A 17,317-nucleotide genomic window follows, 5' to 3' on the forward strand; every position below is an offset into this window, starting at 1 on the left:
AGTCCCATTCTCCCTTGTTTTCCTTTACACCTTGGCCTTACTCTTCCATTGTTACTACATTCTTCTTTGTCCTTGAACTTAAACTCCTAGCATGAAGTTGAATGTGGAACATTCCACATCTCTAACTAGACCCCTTTAATATCAACTCTTTCTCCTCCTACTCCCTACTGAATCTCAGAGTGTCTTTGGAAGATCTGGCCTATCCTCTTTCTATCTGCCACTTCTAGACCCTTGCCTTGGCCACCATTGCTCCATAACCTTTTTGTTGAGGTTTCTGGCATCTCAGGTGTCCTGTAATTCTTAGGGCTATCATCTACCACCTGTCGGGATACTCTCCTATATTTCCTGACTCTTCTTTCTGTCTTCCTCTCCCCTATTTTCTTTTTTTTTTAAATTAAGTTTATTTAATTAATTAACTTAGAATATTTTTCCTTGGTTACATGATTCATGTTCTTTCCCTCCCCTTCTCTCACCCCCCCTCCCATAGCCAACACACAATTCCACTGGGTTTTACCTGTGTTATTGATCAAGACCTATTTCCATATTATTGATATTTGCATTAGGGTGATCATTTAGAGTCTCCATCCCCAACCATATCCCCATAGTCCCATATGATCAAGCAGCTGTTTTTCTTCTGGGTTTCTACTCTCACAGTTCTTTCTCTGGACCCCCATTTTCTTAATATGTCCTCAGCTCTAACTTAAACTCTCCTCCTGGTGCCATGAATTTCTCCAACCTCTTACGTTCCTTCTTGACCTAGGTACTCTGTGTCCCATCCTTCACAGCCAAACTTTTGCAAAGTGTAGTCTACATTTGATTCCACTACTTTACTTTTCACTTTTTCCCATGGACCATTAGCTTCTTGAGAGCAGGTTCTGGGCTTTCTTGCCTTTTTGTCTGCCATACCTAAAAAGCACTATGCCTTTGCCACCTACATGTGTAATAAATGTTTGTTATATCGAAATTGGTTCTATAATTTCAGCCTTTAAAGGACCTTCTTAATGCTGGCTAGGGTTTCATCATTGAGCCATAGTTCTCAACTTTGCTTGTTTATAGAATCATGAAGAAACTATCTATCCTAGTCAGCCTTCTCTTTTATAGGTGAAGAAAGCAAGGCCCAGATCAGAAAAGTTATTTACCCAGGATCACTAAACAAGTGTGTTGAAAACTTTACCTTGTCTCCTAACTCATTCTTGCTCTTTTCCCCCTGGGCTGACCCTACTTCTCCATGTAACAGCTATCCCTCTCTGCTGTTCTGATGAACATATAAGAAATAACCCACTGTCAGCTCTTTTGATGATGCTTATAGTAGTATTACTTAAATCAGGAGCACCTGGATTCAAATCCTGCCTCTGGCAGTTACTAGCTATTTAGTGGACCCTGGGCAAATTATTTGATGTCCCAGTCCTGGCAATATATCTCTTGTAAAAAACCCTTCTCTCTGATATTGCTACCTTATTGGTATAGGCCATTATTACCCAGTGTCTTTATTATGCAATATGCAATAGTTGCTGGTGGTTGGGTCTTCCTCCCTTAAAGCTCTCCCCACTCCAGGCCATCCTCAACTTAGCTGTTTTTGGTTTTTTTAATTGATCTTTAATTAATTGATCTTTAAAATGCAGATTGGACTATGTCACCTTCCCCACCCTCATTCAATCATCTTCAGGGGTTTCCTGTTACTTCCAGGCCCTGACAGAAAATACTCTCTTTTGCTTCCTAATACCCTTCATTACTGACTCCTTCCTTCTTTCCAGTCTTAGCGACATTGGCCTCTTTGCTGTTTTAAACACAAGATATTCCCTATCTTTATCCCAAGAATTTTCTCTTTCCTCATTTCCTTTGAATTTCCCTGGCTTCTTTTGGGGCTCAGCTAAAGTCTCACTTTGTGGAAAAAAAAAAAAAGCCTTTCCTGATTCCCCTTAATGCTAATACCTTCCCTTTGTTTGTTTTCTCAACTTTAGCCTTTATGGATTTCTGTTGTCCATATTTGTTTGCATCTTTTCCCCCCTACTGGACTGGGAGCTGGGCCTTTTTTTGTCTTTCTTGGTATCCTTGGGCACCTGGATGGTGCTTCATGAAGATTTCTTGACTTAACTCAGATAGCTTCTTAGATGGTTTGTTCTGTATTAATGAGCAAGAGTTCCTAGTTTCTTGTATATGTCATATTGTGGTAAGAATTATCCAAGGAGTCCATTTATTAGGTGCTACATCCAGTCACCAGTTCAGTGCCAGAGAGTTATCTGCTGGTTTAATTTATACTCTGTATGGAAAACAAAGAGCCCAGAATGCCAATTTCATCCATCTTATATAGAACGTGAATATGAAAGCAGGCTGGGTACAATGGAATTTTACAGAAAGCTGGAGAAGATAAGGGTATCTATGTCAGGAAGAGGGGTAAAGGGATTCTGTATCGGCAAGATCAGGGAACTCGGTCACAATTGAAGCTTAAAGTTTATGTATTGAGCTTGGTTTTGCAGACGTTAGCAATGTGTATGACCTATTTGCTTTAAGCAAACAGTGTCAGAAAGCAGAACAAGTGCAGAGTGGCAGCAAGCAGGCTAAACCAGAGATTCTCTTGTCATAATATAAAAGGAAGTAAACTTTTGATCCCAGACTCTCTCCTTGGCATCTAGTATACTTCAGACCTGTCTGCCTTCTTCCTCGTTTGATTGTGGTACAGAGATGCAAACTCATTTTATCGTTATCCCAAGCAAGATCATTAGGAAAATAACCTTGCTCTGAGAGCAAATGCTGCAATTCATTTCAAAATTTAATATATTGTTAAAAAAATTTAAATGGATTTGTGATTTTCGACCCATTTCTAATCTCTTCACTTTCCTTTGTCTCTAATCCTACTGGATAATTGTGGCTTATATTTTACTCTATCCGCTTAGCCACAGTGCCTATGAAAATATGTTAAAGACAAGGGGCAACCAGGTAGAATAATGAATAGAACACCAGGCCTGGAGTTCAAATGTGGCCTCACTTAACCCTGATTGCCTATTCCTTGCCACTCTTTTGTCTTAGAAGTGATACTAAGAAAGAAGGCAGGGGTTAGAAAGAAAGGAAGAAAGAAAAAAGAAAATCTGTTAAATATGATATGAGGAGAGACTAAGTTAATTATATTTTTTACATTATGTTATATTACATTCCATCTTTTCTGATCTCTTTAGAATCTATGTGCTAATTTTAAGGTTCTTGTAATAATTTGTTATGGTTATTTTAAAATTTTAATTACAGAAAATCCTCTGAAGATGGATGAATGTGAAGAAAACTTAAAACTATTTAAAACCATTAGGAGCTTACAGGTGAGGAATCTGAGTTGCCAAAGATGCTACTCTCAGAGCTAGGTGTCAGATCTTCCTATTAGAAGTTCTAATGAACTCTCCTGTATATGTTGCCTCCTCCCAATAGAGTGTGAGCTTCTTGAGAACAGGGACTAATTCTTTACAGTTTCTCTTCCCTTTGACTGGCTCATGAAATAAGTACTTGGTAAGTGTTTTTTCACTGATTCATTTAACTCCTTTACTTTGAAGAAGGGAAATGATGGCATAGAGAAGTTCTAAGCAACCACTTCTATTATATATACCATTTGATAATATCTTCAAGGACTCTGGTTTACTTGATTTCTAGCCAATATTATCTTTACTTTGAAATTTAATTAAAAAGAATGGGTTCACCTTGAATAAAATCAGTGTCCTAAAATCTGGCTTTGCAGGCTTTGGCTTAAATTAACTTGAATTTGTTTTGTTAGCAGGAAGGCTCAGGACCTTGGCTGACAAGGCATTTTGTAGTGTACTTGGAAAACAGATTAGTTGGCTTTCACAAGTTTCTTGTTTTCAGATTCAGGCATCAAAGTCCTGAACAAGTATTGTTATGTTCCTTCTTTAGAGAGAGGCGGAGTGGAGGGGTAAATTGAGAAACAGAGAACAAGAGAGAGAAACCAAATCACAGAGATTACTTTTTCAAACCAAGGGTTTGTAAAAAGGCAATTGTCAAATAGGTTTTTAGTTAATTGTGGCATATTTTTCCAGTAACTACAGTTAACAAACTGGGTCCTAATTCTATTTTTCAGAAACATTTATGTAGAAAAGATTTTCTTCTTAACACTAAGTAGAAATTATATTTATAAATATAAAATATTGTTTAACAACTTTAGTTGGGAAAATCACTTTGATAATCTTGGGTAATAGCTAGGTAGATTGCTTAGCTCTTGTTACTCTTCTGTCTTAGTACTGATTCTAAGACAGGAGGTAAGGTCTTAAAAAAAGGCTGATAACCAGACCCTACATTTGTGTGAACACGTTGTTTATATTTGGCGCTTCCTCAAGTGTCTTTGATGTCTTGGGTGCAGGAATTTGTCTCACAGTGACAGATCCTATCTATCGTCAACATGCAACTTGTAGGCTTTGATGTTGCCTAGTGAGCTTAAGAGGCTTGGCCATGGTTCCCACAACTGATGAGTTTCTGTGATGGAATTTAAGGTCAGGTCTTCCCGATTCCAAGAGGAGTCCTCGCTCATTCCCCTTGGCTACCTTTCTGCATCAAGAAGCAGCTCTCAGGGGCTCACTAAGGTCACTCTGCTTATTTCTATCTTTACATGCAAGAGAATTGATTGGTGAACCTTTAAATGTAAGCTTTGGAGAGAGTTAGAGCCAATCTTATTGGTATAAAACTAGTTTAACTATAGTTTTCCTTTCTAAATATGAAAAATAAAAGATTTTGTATTTCTTTTTCTTTGTCAGAATGGCCTCTTTGTTTAGTGATCTTATAAGTGTTCTGATAGTCCATAGGTGACTCTCTAGTACTTTAGGAACCCCCCCCCCCCCAATGATGCTTTATTTCCTAATTATGAATTTTTTTCCATCTTTCTCTTCTGTCTTAGTATCAGTTCCCAGGCAGAAGAGTGGTAAAGGCTAGGGAATCATGGCTAAGTGTCTTGTCACTTAACTAGAAAGTGTCTGAGATCAGATTTGTACCCGGGTCTTCTTGATGCCAGGCCTGGTGCTTTATCACTATTCTGCCCCTAAATATGAATTTCAACAGGGAAATTTCTTTACTTGAGGCATAATAATTGCTTACTGATATTAACATCATTTATATAACTTATGTAAATTATCTTGTTTTAATTTAAAAAACTGAGTCTACCCATAAGCATTTTGTGCCATAGTGTGTAGAATGCCTGCCTTAGAGTCAGGAACTTCCTGAGTTCATATCCTGCCTCAGACACATACTAGCTCTGTGACTGGGCAAGTCCCTCAGTCCTGTTGGCCTCAAGTTTCCTCATCTGAAAGATTAGGCGGAGAAGTAAATGGCAAACCACTCCATTATGTTTGATACAAAAACCCCAAATGAGGTCATGTGGGGTCAAACACAACTGAAAATATCTAAATCACAACTACAAGAATGGACTCTGTCCCAGGCCCTGGGTATTGCCACTTTCCTACTTGATAAATTCCATTGGTTTCCTGTTGCCTCTGGAATAAAATCTAAAATCTGTTGATTTATTTTTATACCTATACCTTCTGTCTTATACTGATACTAAGTTTTGGCTCCAAGGCAGAAGAGTGGTAAAGGTTAGGCAATCATGGCTAAGTGACTTGCCCAGGGTCACATGGCTAGGAAGTATCTGAGACCAGATTAGAATCCAGGATGTCCCTTCTCCAGGTCTGGCTTCTCAGCCACCGAGCCACCACGCTGCCCCTTTCAGACTCTTTCCATTTCCTCATTTTTTTGGTCCTTTTTCCCCTCTCAATGGGGAACACTAAATTGACTTTGTGTTGGTCCCCCATACCCCACACTTTGTCTCCCATCTGCATCCTCTGCATGGTGCACATGGCCTCTTGCCCTCCCCCTCACTGAATCCCTGTCTGCCTGCAGGGGCCAGTGCAAACACCACCTTCTTAGGGAGCCTTTCTGACCCCTCCACGGTCAGGGCCCCCTCAAACTGTCTGCTCTTCACCTCCTTTTTATTGTCTTTTACACGTTCTCAGTATGTTGATCGGTGTCTTGCTGGAACGTAAATCTTTGTGAGCAGAGGCCATTTGTTCTTTGCTCTTGTCTCCATAGGGCTTAGCTCAGGGTCTGGCACATAATAGGAACTTTTTACATGCTTGATGCCTGATGAACCGGGGCTACAAAGACACAGGTGAAACAGGCCCACTTAGATGGAGCTGGCTTCCTAATGAGAAGTGGGATTCACATAAGAAGGATTGTGAAAACCAAATGAATAGGGACAACTGAGGTAGTTCAGTGGATAGAGATCTAGGCCTGAAGTTGGGAGGACCTGGGTTCAATTCTGACCTCAGACACATCCTATCTTTGTGACCTTGGGTGAGTCACTTAACTCTCACTGCCTAGCCTTTGCTTGGCAGAAAGTAAGGGTTTAAAAAACAACAACTGAGTGAATAAAGGGCTTGTTGCTAACTCTTGGGAATCTTGTCTTGTTTTATTTTATTGCAGGAAGATTTTGAGCTCTTCCTTCCATTTGATGACTACAGGAATCATTCACTGGTAGCTGGACTTCACAAAGAACCCATTAACTCTCAGGAAGTTTCCCAGCCCTGGCAAAAAACTAGGAGGACCCCAGAGGAGACTCCTAGTCATTCAAAGAATATATCTCTTCAGTCGAGTTTGTACAGGCAGACTCTGTGTCTGTTGGTGTCAGAGCAAGACCTGGAGGCTAAAGTAGTGCTGAAGGCCTTAAATTCAGGGAGAGTTGACGAAGCCCTCCGGCTGTGCAGGTGATGTGATGCTCCTGTCCCAGCTCTAGGCACTGTTTGGAAAATGGCATTTTTTTCCTCCATTGCATCTATAATTTGGATGAGTCCTATTGTGTAAAAGCATTTTAGTGAGTCACGGTAGATTGTTGTCATGATGGCCTATTGTACACATTTAAGTCAGTATCTTAGACTGGGACCTAGGAGCTTGAGGCAGGTCGAGGTTTAGTGGGTAGAGCCTTGGGCTCAATCAGTCAGGAAGACCTAAGTTCAAATCTGCCCTCTGGCACTTAATAGCTGTGTGACCTTGGGCAAGTCACTTAACCTTGTGTTGGCCTAGGAAGCATCAAGGTGATACAATGGATGGATCACTGGGCCAGGAGTCAAATGAGGAAACCCAGGTTAAAAGGCTTGTCCAGGGCCATATGGTCAGGAAGTGTCAAGGCATGAATGAATTTAGGTTTTTCTAACTTCCAATTCCAGGTTCTGTCTTCTATACCCAGGATGTACCTAACCCTTCAGAGCTCTGAAACCAGACATATAATGCATGTGTAACACAAGCAAGACCCATCCTTGGCCTTGCCTCACTCTGTAGTTTGTCACTTCGTTTTCTTCTTAAACAAAATATGAAAAGGCAGCAGTTCTCTTTATAATGTATCCAAGTAACAAAAACTTTGGCCAGCATTTTTTTAAACCTTTATCTTCTATCTCAGGATTGATACTAAGTATTGGTTCCTAGGCAGGAGATGGAAGGGCTAGACAACTGGGGATTAAGTTACTCACCCAGGTTTGCACGGCTAAGATATGTCTGAGAGCAAATTTAAACACAGGATCCTGTCTCCAAGGCCTAGCGCTCTATCCATGGAACTAGCTGTTCCATTTGGCCCACATTTCATCATTCATCTTGATGGTGGTCCATTATTTCAAGCAAAGACCCTGGTCGAGCTCCTCAGACCAGTGTGCTAATTGTGGATCTTCCTTTTTTTCCCAAAGGGATTTGTTTCAATGTCACAGCAATCCCAACACGGGAAGAGTGCTGGTTTTGGCATGTCAGAAGCTTTGTCAGATGTTGGGGACCGACACTCCAATGATTGTGCCTGACGAGTTGAACCTTCCTCTGGAGATCTATCAGTTGGCCTGCCAAGCAGCCACTGTCTGTAGCCCAGGTGATTGTAGCACTGAAACATTGTGTGGTTGGTATGGAGTTTCCCCTCTCTCTGCTGTGGTAAAAGAGATTAAACTCGAAGTATGTGTGGGCCCCATTTTACGATATGGGACTTAAATGTTTTCTCTCGTGCTTGATTCTTGAAGATCCTTTCCTTTTGACTATAGAAGATGTGAGGTTCTGCTCTTCCTGAGGTACCTCCCTCTCCAGAGCTGCCATTTTAAGAAAAATCTCAGCGGTGATTCATCCTCAGCTTGTTCTGTACTTCTCCTTATTTTTGCCTGCTTCTTTTGCCCAGGAACCTCTCCTACCTTTCCAGCTCCCATTTATGGAGTGTCTTCTCCCATTGGAATAGGATGTCAATGCTGAGAGTAGTGAGTTTTTATTCAGATCCTCTGTGCTTAGTACCATATCTGGCACCTAGAAATAATTTTTGTAAATTCTCACTTTATCTGTCTCTCTGTCTATAGTTCTCTCTATGTCTATCTGTGTTCAGCTTTGTAAGAGTGAGAAAAATTTTACCTCAGTATCTGATATTCTTTTTCAATTTTTTAACCTCCTATCCAATTTATTTGTAAAAAAATTTTTTGATGTCTTTTGTTTTTACTTCATCTTTATTTCCAAATACATTTTTCAACTTCTCAGGGAGCCATTTCTCATAACATAGATTAAAAAAGAAAGAAAGAAAGAAGTGGGGGGAGTTTCAAAAAACAATTGGATCTGACAGTATATGCAATGTTTCACATTCATAGTCCTCTACAGATCATTTCCTTCCTTTTTTTCTTTCTTTCTCCCTTACCTTCTGTCTTAGAATCAATACTGTGTGTTGTTCCAGGGCAGAATATGGTAAGGCCTAAGCAAGGGAGGTTAGGTGATTTGCCCAAGGTCACACAGCTAGAAAGTGTCTGAAGCTAGATTTGAACCCAGGAACTGTCCCTAACATGTCACTTTGAAACAAGAATGTGAGAAAAATGTGGGGCTGTGTTTCTAAAGAAGACAACACTTCTCCTTTTTACCTTAAAAATTTTTAATGGAAATGGCTGAGTGGAGTTAACTTTTTAGGTAAGAAGAAATTTTAAAATATAGACTGATAATAAATCTTTTAAATTCTCCCAGATTTTTTACTAGATGCTCTGGAAATGTGTAAATATACTTTAACTGCCATGGAGATTTACAGACAGTGCCAGATGGAAGATTGTGGAACTCTAACAAAGGTATTGTCTATTTTGTTTTCTTCCTGTTTAGGATACTTCTAAAGTTTCCTATTGACCTAATTTGTTCCATTTTTAAGTGACCTGCAGAATTATTCATGCAAATTCCATTGGACTGGGAAAGATGATTGGCTTAGAGGCAGAGTGGAAGGAAGAAGACAGATCCCAGGTTGAAGAGAAGCTAGGGACAGCAGGTCTGAGTAGGCTCCCTTGAGAAAATAGGCTGCCTTCTCCCCTACCCCCCATTCTGCTTCTCTTGCACCTAGAAAAGATCTAGGCTTTTTTTAGTCATCAGAATAGATCTGATTAGATCAATGTAAGTCCAGTACTCTGTGTGCTGGTGATAGTGAAAATCTCATGATATATATATATATACATGTTAGAGAAAAATGGATTCAGCATCATTGAGTGTAACTTTATTTCTGGCAAAGTCCTAGAAGGTATTATTAAATGGATGGTTTCTGTGTAGCAGAAAAAGAATTCTTAACCTTTTTTGTGGCCTACCCCCTCATTCCCCTTACTAATCTGATGATACCTGGAGACTTCTGCTCAGAATCATGTTTTCAAATAATCAAAGGAAATGCTCAATTTCAGTTAGAGGCTAGTAAAAAAAAAAGAAGGCACTGTTATTGTCTTTTAGGTTTATGGGCTCTGGATAAGAACCTATGATCTAGATAAAGGACCAATGATCTCAGAGAACCAGCTTCATTTCCCAAGTCTTGCCAGGCCAACTTCATCATCTTTTTTGATAATTTGCTAAGCTGACAGATTAAGGGAATGCAGTAAATGTATCTTATCTAGATTTTATTCTATTATGCCTTTTAAGCCCTTGCCTCTTGTCTTAGAACCAAGGCAGAGTATTTTTCAAGCATTCATGTTTTGTTTGGGGGACATTCAGATACATCTGGGCTGGGCAATAAAAGGATTAGCTGGTTCAGAATTGGTTGAATGGGTAAACCCAAAGAATAATCATTAACGGGTCAATGTCATTTCATAAGTCAAGGATCTCCCATGGAGAGTGGCTCAGGGATCGCTTTGTTGTTAGACATTTTTCCCAATGACTTGGAGAAAGGCATAAATGACATATTTATCATATTTGCAGAAAATGCCAAACCGAGAGGGAGGTCTTAGATGGATTGCAGCCATATCTAAAAGGTCTTGACAGACTTGAGCATCTTGAGATGAATTAGACTGAAATTAGATTAGAAAAAATCAATGATCAGTATAATGTCTTAGACTCTGAGTTCTGTAAACCAGCTACTACAAGATAATGGTGATATAGCTAGTCAGCAGTTCATCTGGGGATCTTAATGGACTGTAAGTTTTCTGTGAGTGAACAGTGATAGGGAAATCTGGAAAGCTAAGGGCAGCCATTAAGAAAAGCCTTAGGTAGAATAGTAGGGAGGTGATAATCTACCCCAGTTAGACTCCATCTGGAGCTTTGTGTCTGGTTCTTGGGGGCCACAGTTTAGGAAGGTTGTTGATGAGCTAAAAGCCAAGGAGTTTCCATCCTCTCCATCATGACTGATATGTACCCTGAGGCTATTTCTTGAAATTCTTGATTAGATTAATGATTCTATTATTATTATTATTATTATTGAAATAAGGGAAAATAAAACAGAAATAAGCAGCAGCTGCATCACCATCACTTCAGAGGCATATCTGTTTTTTCTTTCTGGGAATCTACTGCAACTGATACACAAAGTTCTCATCTGTGGTATCGTTATTTGGGCCAAACTGTTTAAAATGATTATTTATCCAGAATTCCTCCATCCCCCAAATTGGCTTGTAGGAAGGAAGGAAGGAAAGAAATAATCTATTAAGTGCCTCCTATGTGCCACGCACTGCTAGGTGCCTTAAAAATATTATCTCATTAGATCTCACCACAACTCTGGGATTTAAGTGCTGTGATTAGCCCCATTTTACAATTAGGAAACTGAAGCAGACAAAAAGTGACTTTCTTGGAGTTACACATATAGTGAGTGTCTGAGGTCAGATTTGAGCTCAGATCTTCCTGACTTCAGACTTCCTCTAAGTGTGATATCCAGTACAAATTATTAACCAAGGTCCCCCACTCATAAAACCACTTGTATTGATGAAAAAGTTTATTTATTCCCTATCTCAGTTTGTGACCCAAAGACATATGAGACTCCTTGTTCTTGAGCAGAGTAAACATTCTCTCCTTACAGTCAAGACAGAGCATGTCTTTTGTTTTAATGTATTTTTAATCTGAGTCCTTGTATCCAGTTTCCCAGCAGTGCCAGTGATTCCTTTAATTTCATTGCATTCTAGATCCTGGCCAAGTAGGGACCCATGAAGTCATTCCGTTCAGCCTCTACATTTTACAAATCAGGAAACTGAGGTCCAGGGCACTGAAGTGTATAAGATCACCCAGATCACCCAAATCCTGAGAGGCAGGATTTGACTCCTAAGGCTTAACAATAACAATCCATTCCCATACATAACCCACATTGACCTACTGCCAGTTTTGTTACATGTTCTCTGCCATCCTTCTGGACCTGCTTCTCTTCTATCAAGAAATAATTTAGAAAACAGCTGCCCTCCTCTTTGCTTTGCCCCAGTTTATTTGCACAGGCTTGTATTTTAACCCTAGCTTTCACTATATCCAGATTCTCTTACCTAGTTTAAAAGAAGAGTTTGCATCATATTACAAATCATAAGGTCATCACTGTTGGCATTAGAGAAATTATTCACACATCAAGGCTTAACAATGTCTCCTTATCCTTCCAGGAAAACCAATTTATTTGCATTGGTGTGACCAGTATTGGTTCTTTTGAAGGCATTTGGGAATTGGGTGTGTAATCTTTTTTATTTGTGTTTTTCAATCATTTGATATTTAGACTTCCTTTGGAGCTGATAGAGACCCCTATGAAGAATGGACATACAATGACTTCTTCAGTGAAGATGGAATTGTTCTCGAATCCCAACTGGTGCTACCAGTTATCTATGAGCTGATTTCATCTCTTATACATGAGTCTGGTAACATTCATTGATGTTATTATTTTTTTATGCATGTCTTAATTTAATTTCCAAGAGCCATCAAGTTTTGTTGCTCTATAATGTAGCATTTAAATAATCCACGTTAAAGGTTTTTGTAGTTTTTTTTCCCCTGATACTTATCTCAAATTTTCTTTTGTAGGAGGCAAAAGATACCCTTTGGATTCTGCCAGTTTGCCATATTGCTCATTTCATAAAGGTATCTAAAAATCAAAAATATATAACTTTGGTTAATGTTCCTATTTTTGTGGATTTAAATGAAATCTTAAATTCAGAGTGGGAAACTCACCTTCACTATAATCTTTGATTGCTTTTGTTTATGAGTCAATTGGCAAGTTAATTTCATTTCAAAAGTTAGAGATTCTAGAAAGCTGGTCAATTGAAATAATTTTCATTGAACAACTCTTAATAAGTCAAGTGCTATGGAAATCCTTCATTATACCACATTTAATGATGCATCAAAATCAGATTTTCCATATATACGTAGTCAACAGTATTTTCAGTATGACATCAGGGATCTTGAATGCAGATGTTACTGCATGTTTTTCCCAAAGCCTGTTATTGTAAGCTCTAAAGTACTTCTTTAAGATTCTGAGTCAGACATGAGAAAGAACACTATCCACATCCAGAGAAAGAACTGTGGGAGTAGAAACACAGAAGAAAAACATTTCCTTGATCGCATGGGGATATAATTGGGGATATAGACTCTAAATCAGTGGTTCTCCACCTTTGCCGTGACCCCGCAATACAGTTCCTCATGCTGCAGTGACCCCAAACCAAAAAATTATTTTGATGGCTACTTCAAAACTGTAATTTTGCTACAGTTGTGATTCGGAATGTAAATACCTGATATGTATCATGTATTCTCATTGCTACAAATTGAGAGGTTGAGAACTGCTGCTCTAAATGATCACTCTTTTGCAAATGTTAATAATATGGAAATAGGTCTTGATCAATGATACATGTAAAACCCAGTTGAATTACTCTTTGGCTACAGGAGGAAGGAGGAGGAGAGGGAAAGAACATGAATCATCTAACCATGGAAAAATGTTCCAAGTTAAAATTAATTAAATACATTTTTAAAAAAAGATTCTGAGTCAGAGTGGATACCTTCCCTTGGTAGGGGAATCTCCTTATCAGGATTGCTATGCACCACGGATTTCTTAGGTCCAGCCCTGTCACAGTGAAAGAGCTTGCCACCACAGTCCACCTCTGATGCTGCGTAGTGGTATGGAGGGGCTAAAAAAGTTCATGTACACTTTACCAGCAGATCCTGCCAAGTTGGAAAGACTTCAAATTGAGGTGCAGTGATACTCTATCAGTCTCCACAAAGAATCATCTTAATTAAGTTTGTAGAGACTCAGCACTGCCAAGATCTGTCCTAGAGTAAGCAGTTTTTTGATCCATGTAGTGCACCAAGACTGTGTTGTAAGTTATAGAGGTCGTGATCTTTTTCTCGTACACGGAGACCCTTGAGGTTTTGAAGTAATAAAATTAAATATTTTTTAAATCTACTGCTAACAACCTGATCTGCATTTCTTTTCTGATTTTTTTTGTGAGGAAGGAGGAATATTTTTAACTCACTAAACTATTTGTAATTTTCCAGGAAAGAATCTTCTTTTACCAATCATCAACCCTGTCTTAGCTCTGCTTCAGAACCTACAGGAATCGAGCCAGTGGGAGCTGGCTCTGAAATTTGTAGTAGGTTCCTTTGGCATCTGCCTTCAGCATGGAATGTCCAACTGCATGAATATCTCCTTGAGTGAGAAGGTAGGGCATAGAGGAAATGGGCCTTGGATATGGATAGGTGTGAATAAGGATTATGAAGAGAGTGCTGGCCTTTGAGTCAGGAAGACCGGGGTTCAAATCCAGCTTCATGCCACCTCTTGGCTGGGTCACCCTGGGCAAGTCATATAAATTCTTTTTTTAAAACTCTTACACTTCCTAGAATCAATACTGAGTATTAGATCCAAGACAGAAGAGTGGTAAGAATAGGCAATGAGGGTTAAGTAACTTGCCCAGGGTCACACAACTAGGAGTGTCTGGAGGCTAGATTTTTTCCCCTTAAACCCTTACCTTTTGTCTTAGAATCAATACTGTGTATTGGTTCTAAGGCAGAAGAGCAGTAAGGGCTAGGCAATGGGAGTGAAGTGACTTGCCCAGGGTCACACAGTTAGGAAGTTTCTGAGGCCAGACTTAAACCCAGGACCTCCCATTTCTAGGCCTGGCTCCTAATCCACTAAGCCACCTAGCTGCTCCCATGAAGCCTAGATTTGAACCCAGAACCTCTCATGTCTTGGCTTGGCTCTCAATCTACTGAACCATGTAGTTCCCACAACATAATTCTTAGTGACCCTCTGACTAAGACCATCAGTAGCAGTAAAGATGCTAGCCTGCATTGGCAAAGGATATTTCTTACTGGAAGCACCTTTGCATTCTTAAAATCATAGGCCTGGTCCCCCCAAAATACAAAAATGTGATCTATTGAAAGGAATTTGGGCACAGTTGATTTAGTCTGGGATCTGTGATAAGAGAATTCAAAGTTTTTCCTATCTCTTAGTATTGTGACCCAAATTCCTATAATAGTTTCCCTACTTGATAGCTTAATTTAAATGTTCAGAGACTGAAAAATCCTGAAGGACAAATTATTATTAATACCTTGGCTGGGGATTTCCATATGAGATAGTATTACCTTGTTGGGACAAGATCAGTAGACAGTCCATTCCATTAGATAAACACATTAATTGTCTACTATGTACTGAGATCTGATAGGCATTCATTGTGGAGTAGTAGATGGAACATTGGACTTGGAGTCTGGAAGTCTAGGTTCCAGTGCAGTCTCTTACACTGACTGTATGACCCTGGCCAAGCCATTTGATCTCTCTGAGCCTCAGTTTCCTTATTTGGAATAAGGGGATTCTCCAGCACTTAGCCTAAAGGGTTGTTGCAAGTGTCAAAGGAGGCAAAGTATAGACAGTTTTCAATGAAACCTTGTTGATTAATCAAGTGAGATCATTGGGCAATACCTTGAGTAAGGGCTGCCTTGAGATGGGAGCTATTGTCCTGAGGGTCTGGGGTAGAAATAATAACTTAGAGATAACAATAGTAGCTCTCCTTTGCTTGCTACTTTCTTTTGAGTCGTCAATAAATAAGCATTTTTTTAAGCCCTTACCTTTAATCAAGACGAGCTGTAAGAGCTAGGCAGTTGGGGTTAGTGACTTGCTTAGGATCACACAGCTGGGAAGAACAAACATTTTTTAAGATCCATCCCTATGTATAGATAGTCATTTTAACATTTAAGATTGATCCCTTCCTACCCCACTAGTAACTCTGTGTCTTTTCTTAAAGCTGTATGAAGAGAAACTGTTGATCAGTACAAAAAACATTATTGTTGGCATGAAAGAAAAATCCACGAACTTGGTCAGAGAAAATGCTGCGGCCCTGTTACACAAAGTGAGTATTTTTGGTGTCAGTCATTCCTTTGAAGCTTATCCACATGTCTCTGTGTCTTCTGAACTTTCAAGAATTTATCTTTAAGGCATTTTATCACAATCATAACATCATAGGTAGAGTGTGGTAGTGTGTCCAGCAGATAAAGATTGGGCTTCAGAGCTAGGAGACCTAGATTCAAGATTTATCCCTTACATATACTGACTGTGCAACCATAGGCAAGTAACTCAACTTTTCAGCCTCCTAGATGGCTCTTTGAAGACTGCAGGTTTTACAGACCGGGGGTTTCCTTACCCTGCAGCATCAGTGAAATCACAACTTCTAATTCAGTCCCTGGAAAGCTCCCCTGTCCTTGCCATTTTCTTTTCTTTTCTTTTTTTTTTTTTTTACTTCAGCTAATAGAGTTTTTTAATTGGCCTGGACAGAAGAGCCTCTTCAGTGTGGTTTGGTGGGTGGGTGGGAGAAGCTTTGGATTGGAGAGAGAGTTCTTATTTTTCAATTGTTCCATCGTGTCTGATTCTTTGTGACCCCATGGACCATGCTTATCCATGGGATTTTCTTGGCAAAGATACTGGAGTGGTTTGTCATTTCCTTCTCTAGTGGATTAAGGCATTCGGAGGTTTAAGTGACTTGCTTAGCTAATAAGTGTTTGAGGCTGGATCTGAAGTTGTCTCTTCCTGACTCTGTAAGGGGTAAATTTAGGAGTCTTGACTAATATATTATCCTTATGGTCGCCAGGGATTAACTCAAATTCCAATAAAAATACTCAAGTCAGTTTGGGAATTTTTATGGTGGTTTAATTAATGTAGAGGGAAGGAATTAAGAAGAAGAGAGGGAAAAGGGGTATAAGACTTCTCTGGCCTAGCCTGAGCCAAGGGGAGTTCAGAGACCTTCCAGCCACAAGGCCTCCTCTGAGATGAGGAGCCTCCAAGGAGGATGGTGCTTTTAGGAAAGGGAAAGGGGAAAAAAGGAATCAGCCTAAACTCCAAGAGAGCTCAGGGAAGATGCCTCACCTGAACCACACTACTAAGCTTCTCCCAGGACTGTATCAGGGACACTCACCACCAAACCCAGACAATAGCTGCAGCAACACCAAGATGCTCAGCATGCTGCCACCAGCCACCTCTCCCCGCCAAAAAAAAAAAAAAGCCTGCAGAGAAGTGACATGAAATATATAGACTGTTTTTTTACATCACTTCCGGCGCCTCACATATACCAATGGTGGCTTAAGCTTGACTTAAGATAGCCCAGGGGGTCTGTCAGTTGTTTCTGATTTGTCATTTGCTTGCACATGTCTGTCATAGACCATCCTTCTCAACACTTAATCCTTAAGTAGGGGTGTAGACATTCCTGTTTGTTAGACTAAGCAGGGTGGAGTAAATCTAAAATTCACAACTCCAGGTCACTAAGCCACCTAACTGCCCCAGTAGATGCTTATGCTTATTGGTAGATTCTCTTATTTGGGCTTTTTTAATTAAACCTAGGTAAAATAATACTAATGTCATTAAGTAATTCCTATGTGACATCAAGCAAGTCACTTTTAACTTCTTGAATCTCATTTCTTTATCAGTAAAATGAGTGGGTCAGGCTAATTTCCTTCTGAGGTCCCCTTTAGCTCCGAGCCTATGGTTATGATTAGATATTATAAATAGTATTTGTCACTTTCCCCCTTCCCAGCCACACAGTTATTTGCTCTGAGGAATAGTTCTATTGCAGCAACACCAACTATACCCACATTTTTGTGAAAGGTTTGG

General features: G+C 39.6%; 1 protein-coding gene across 5 annotated transcripts in view; it reads left to right on the forward strand.

Annotated features, from left to right (window-relative positions):
• KNTC1 (kinetochore associated 1) overlaps positions 1 to 17,317 on the forward strand; it is a 117,840-nt gene that overhangs the window by 50,136 nt on the left and 50,387 nt on the right. For all 5 annotated transcript variants that reach the window (XM_007489898.3, XM_007489896.3, XM_007489897.3 and 2 more), the window contains 8 exons: positions 3,241 to 3,308; positions 6,463 to 6,743; positions 7,713 to 7,885; positions 9,001 to 9,098; positions 11,957 to 12,095; positions 12,256 to 12,312; positions 13,720 to 13,883; positions 15,462 to 15,566. In XM_007489898.3, coding sequence (XP_007489960.2) covers positions 3,241 to 3,308; positions 6,463 to 6,743; positions 7,713 to 7,885; positions 9,001 to 9,098; positions 11,957 to 12,095; positions 12,256 to 12,312; positions 13,720 to 13,883; positions 15,462 to 15,566 — 1,085 coding nt within the window. The remainder of the gene's footprint in view (positions 1 to 3,240; positions 3,309 to 6,462; positions 6,744 to 7,712; positions 7,886 to 9,000; positions 9,099 to 11,956; positions 12,096 to 12,255; positions 12,313 to 13,719; positions 13,884 to 15,461; positions 15,567 to 17,317) is intronic.

The sequence above is a fragment of the Monodelphis domestica genome, chromosome 3 (assembly GCF_027887165.1).
Source record: "Monodelphis domestica isolate mMonDom1 chromosome 3, mMonDom1.pri, whole genome shotgun sequence".
NCBI lineage: Eukaryota > Metazoa > Chordata > Mammalia > Didelphimorphia > Didelphidae > Monodelphis > Monodelphis domestica.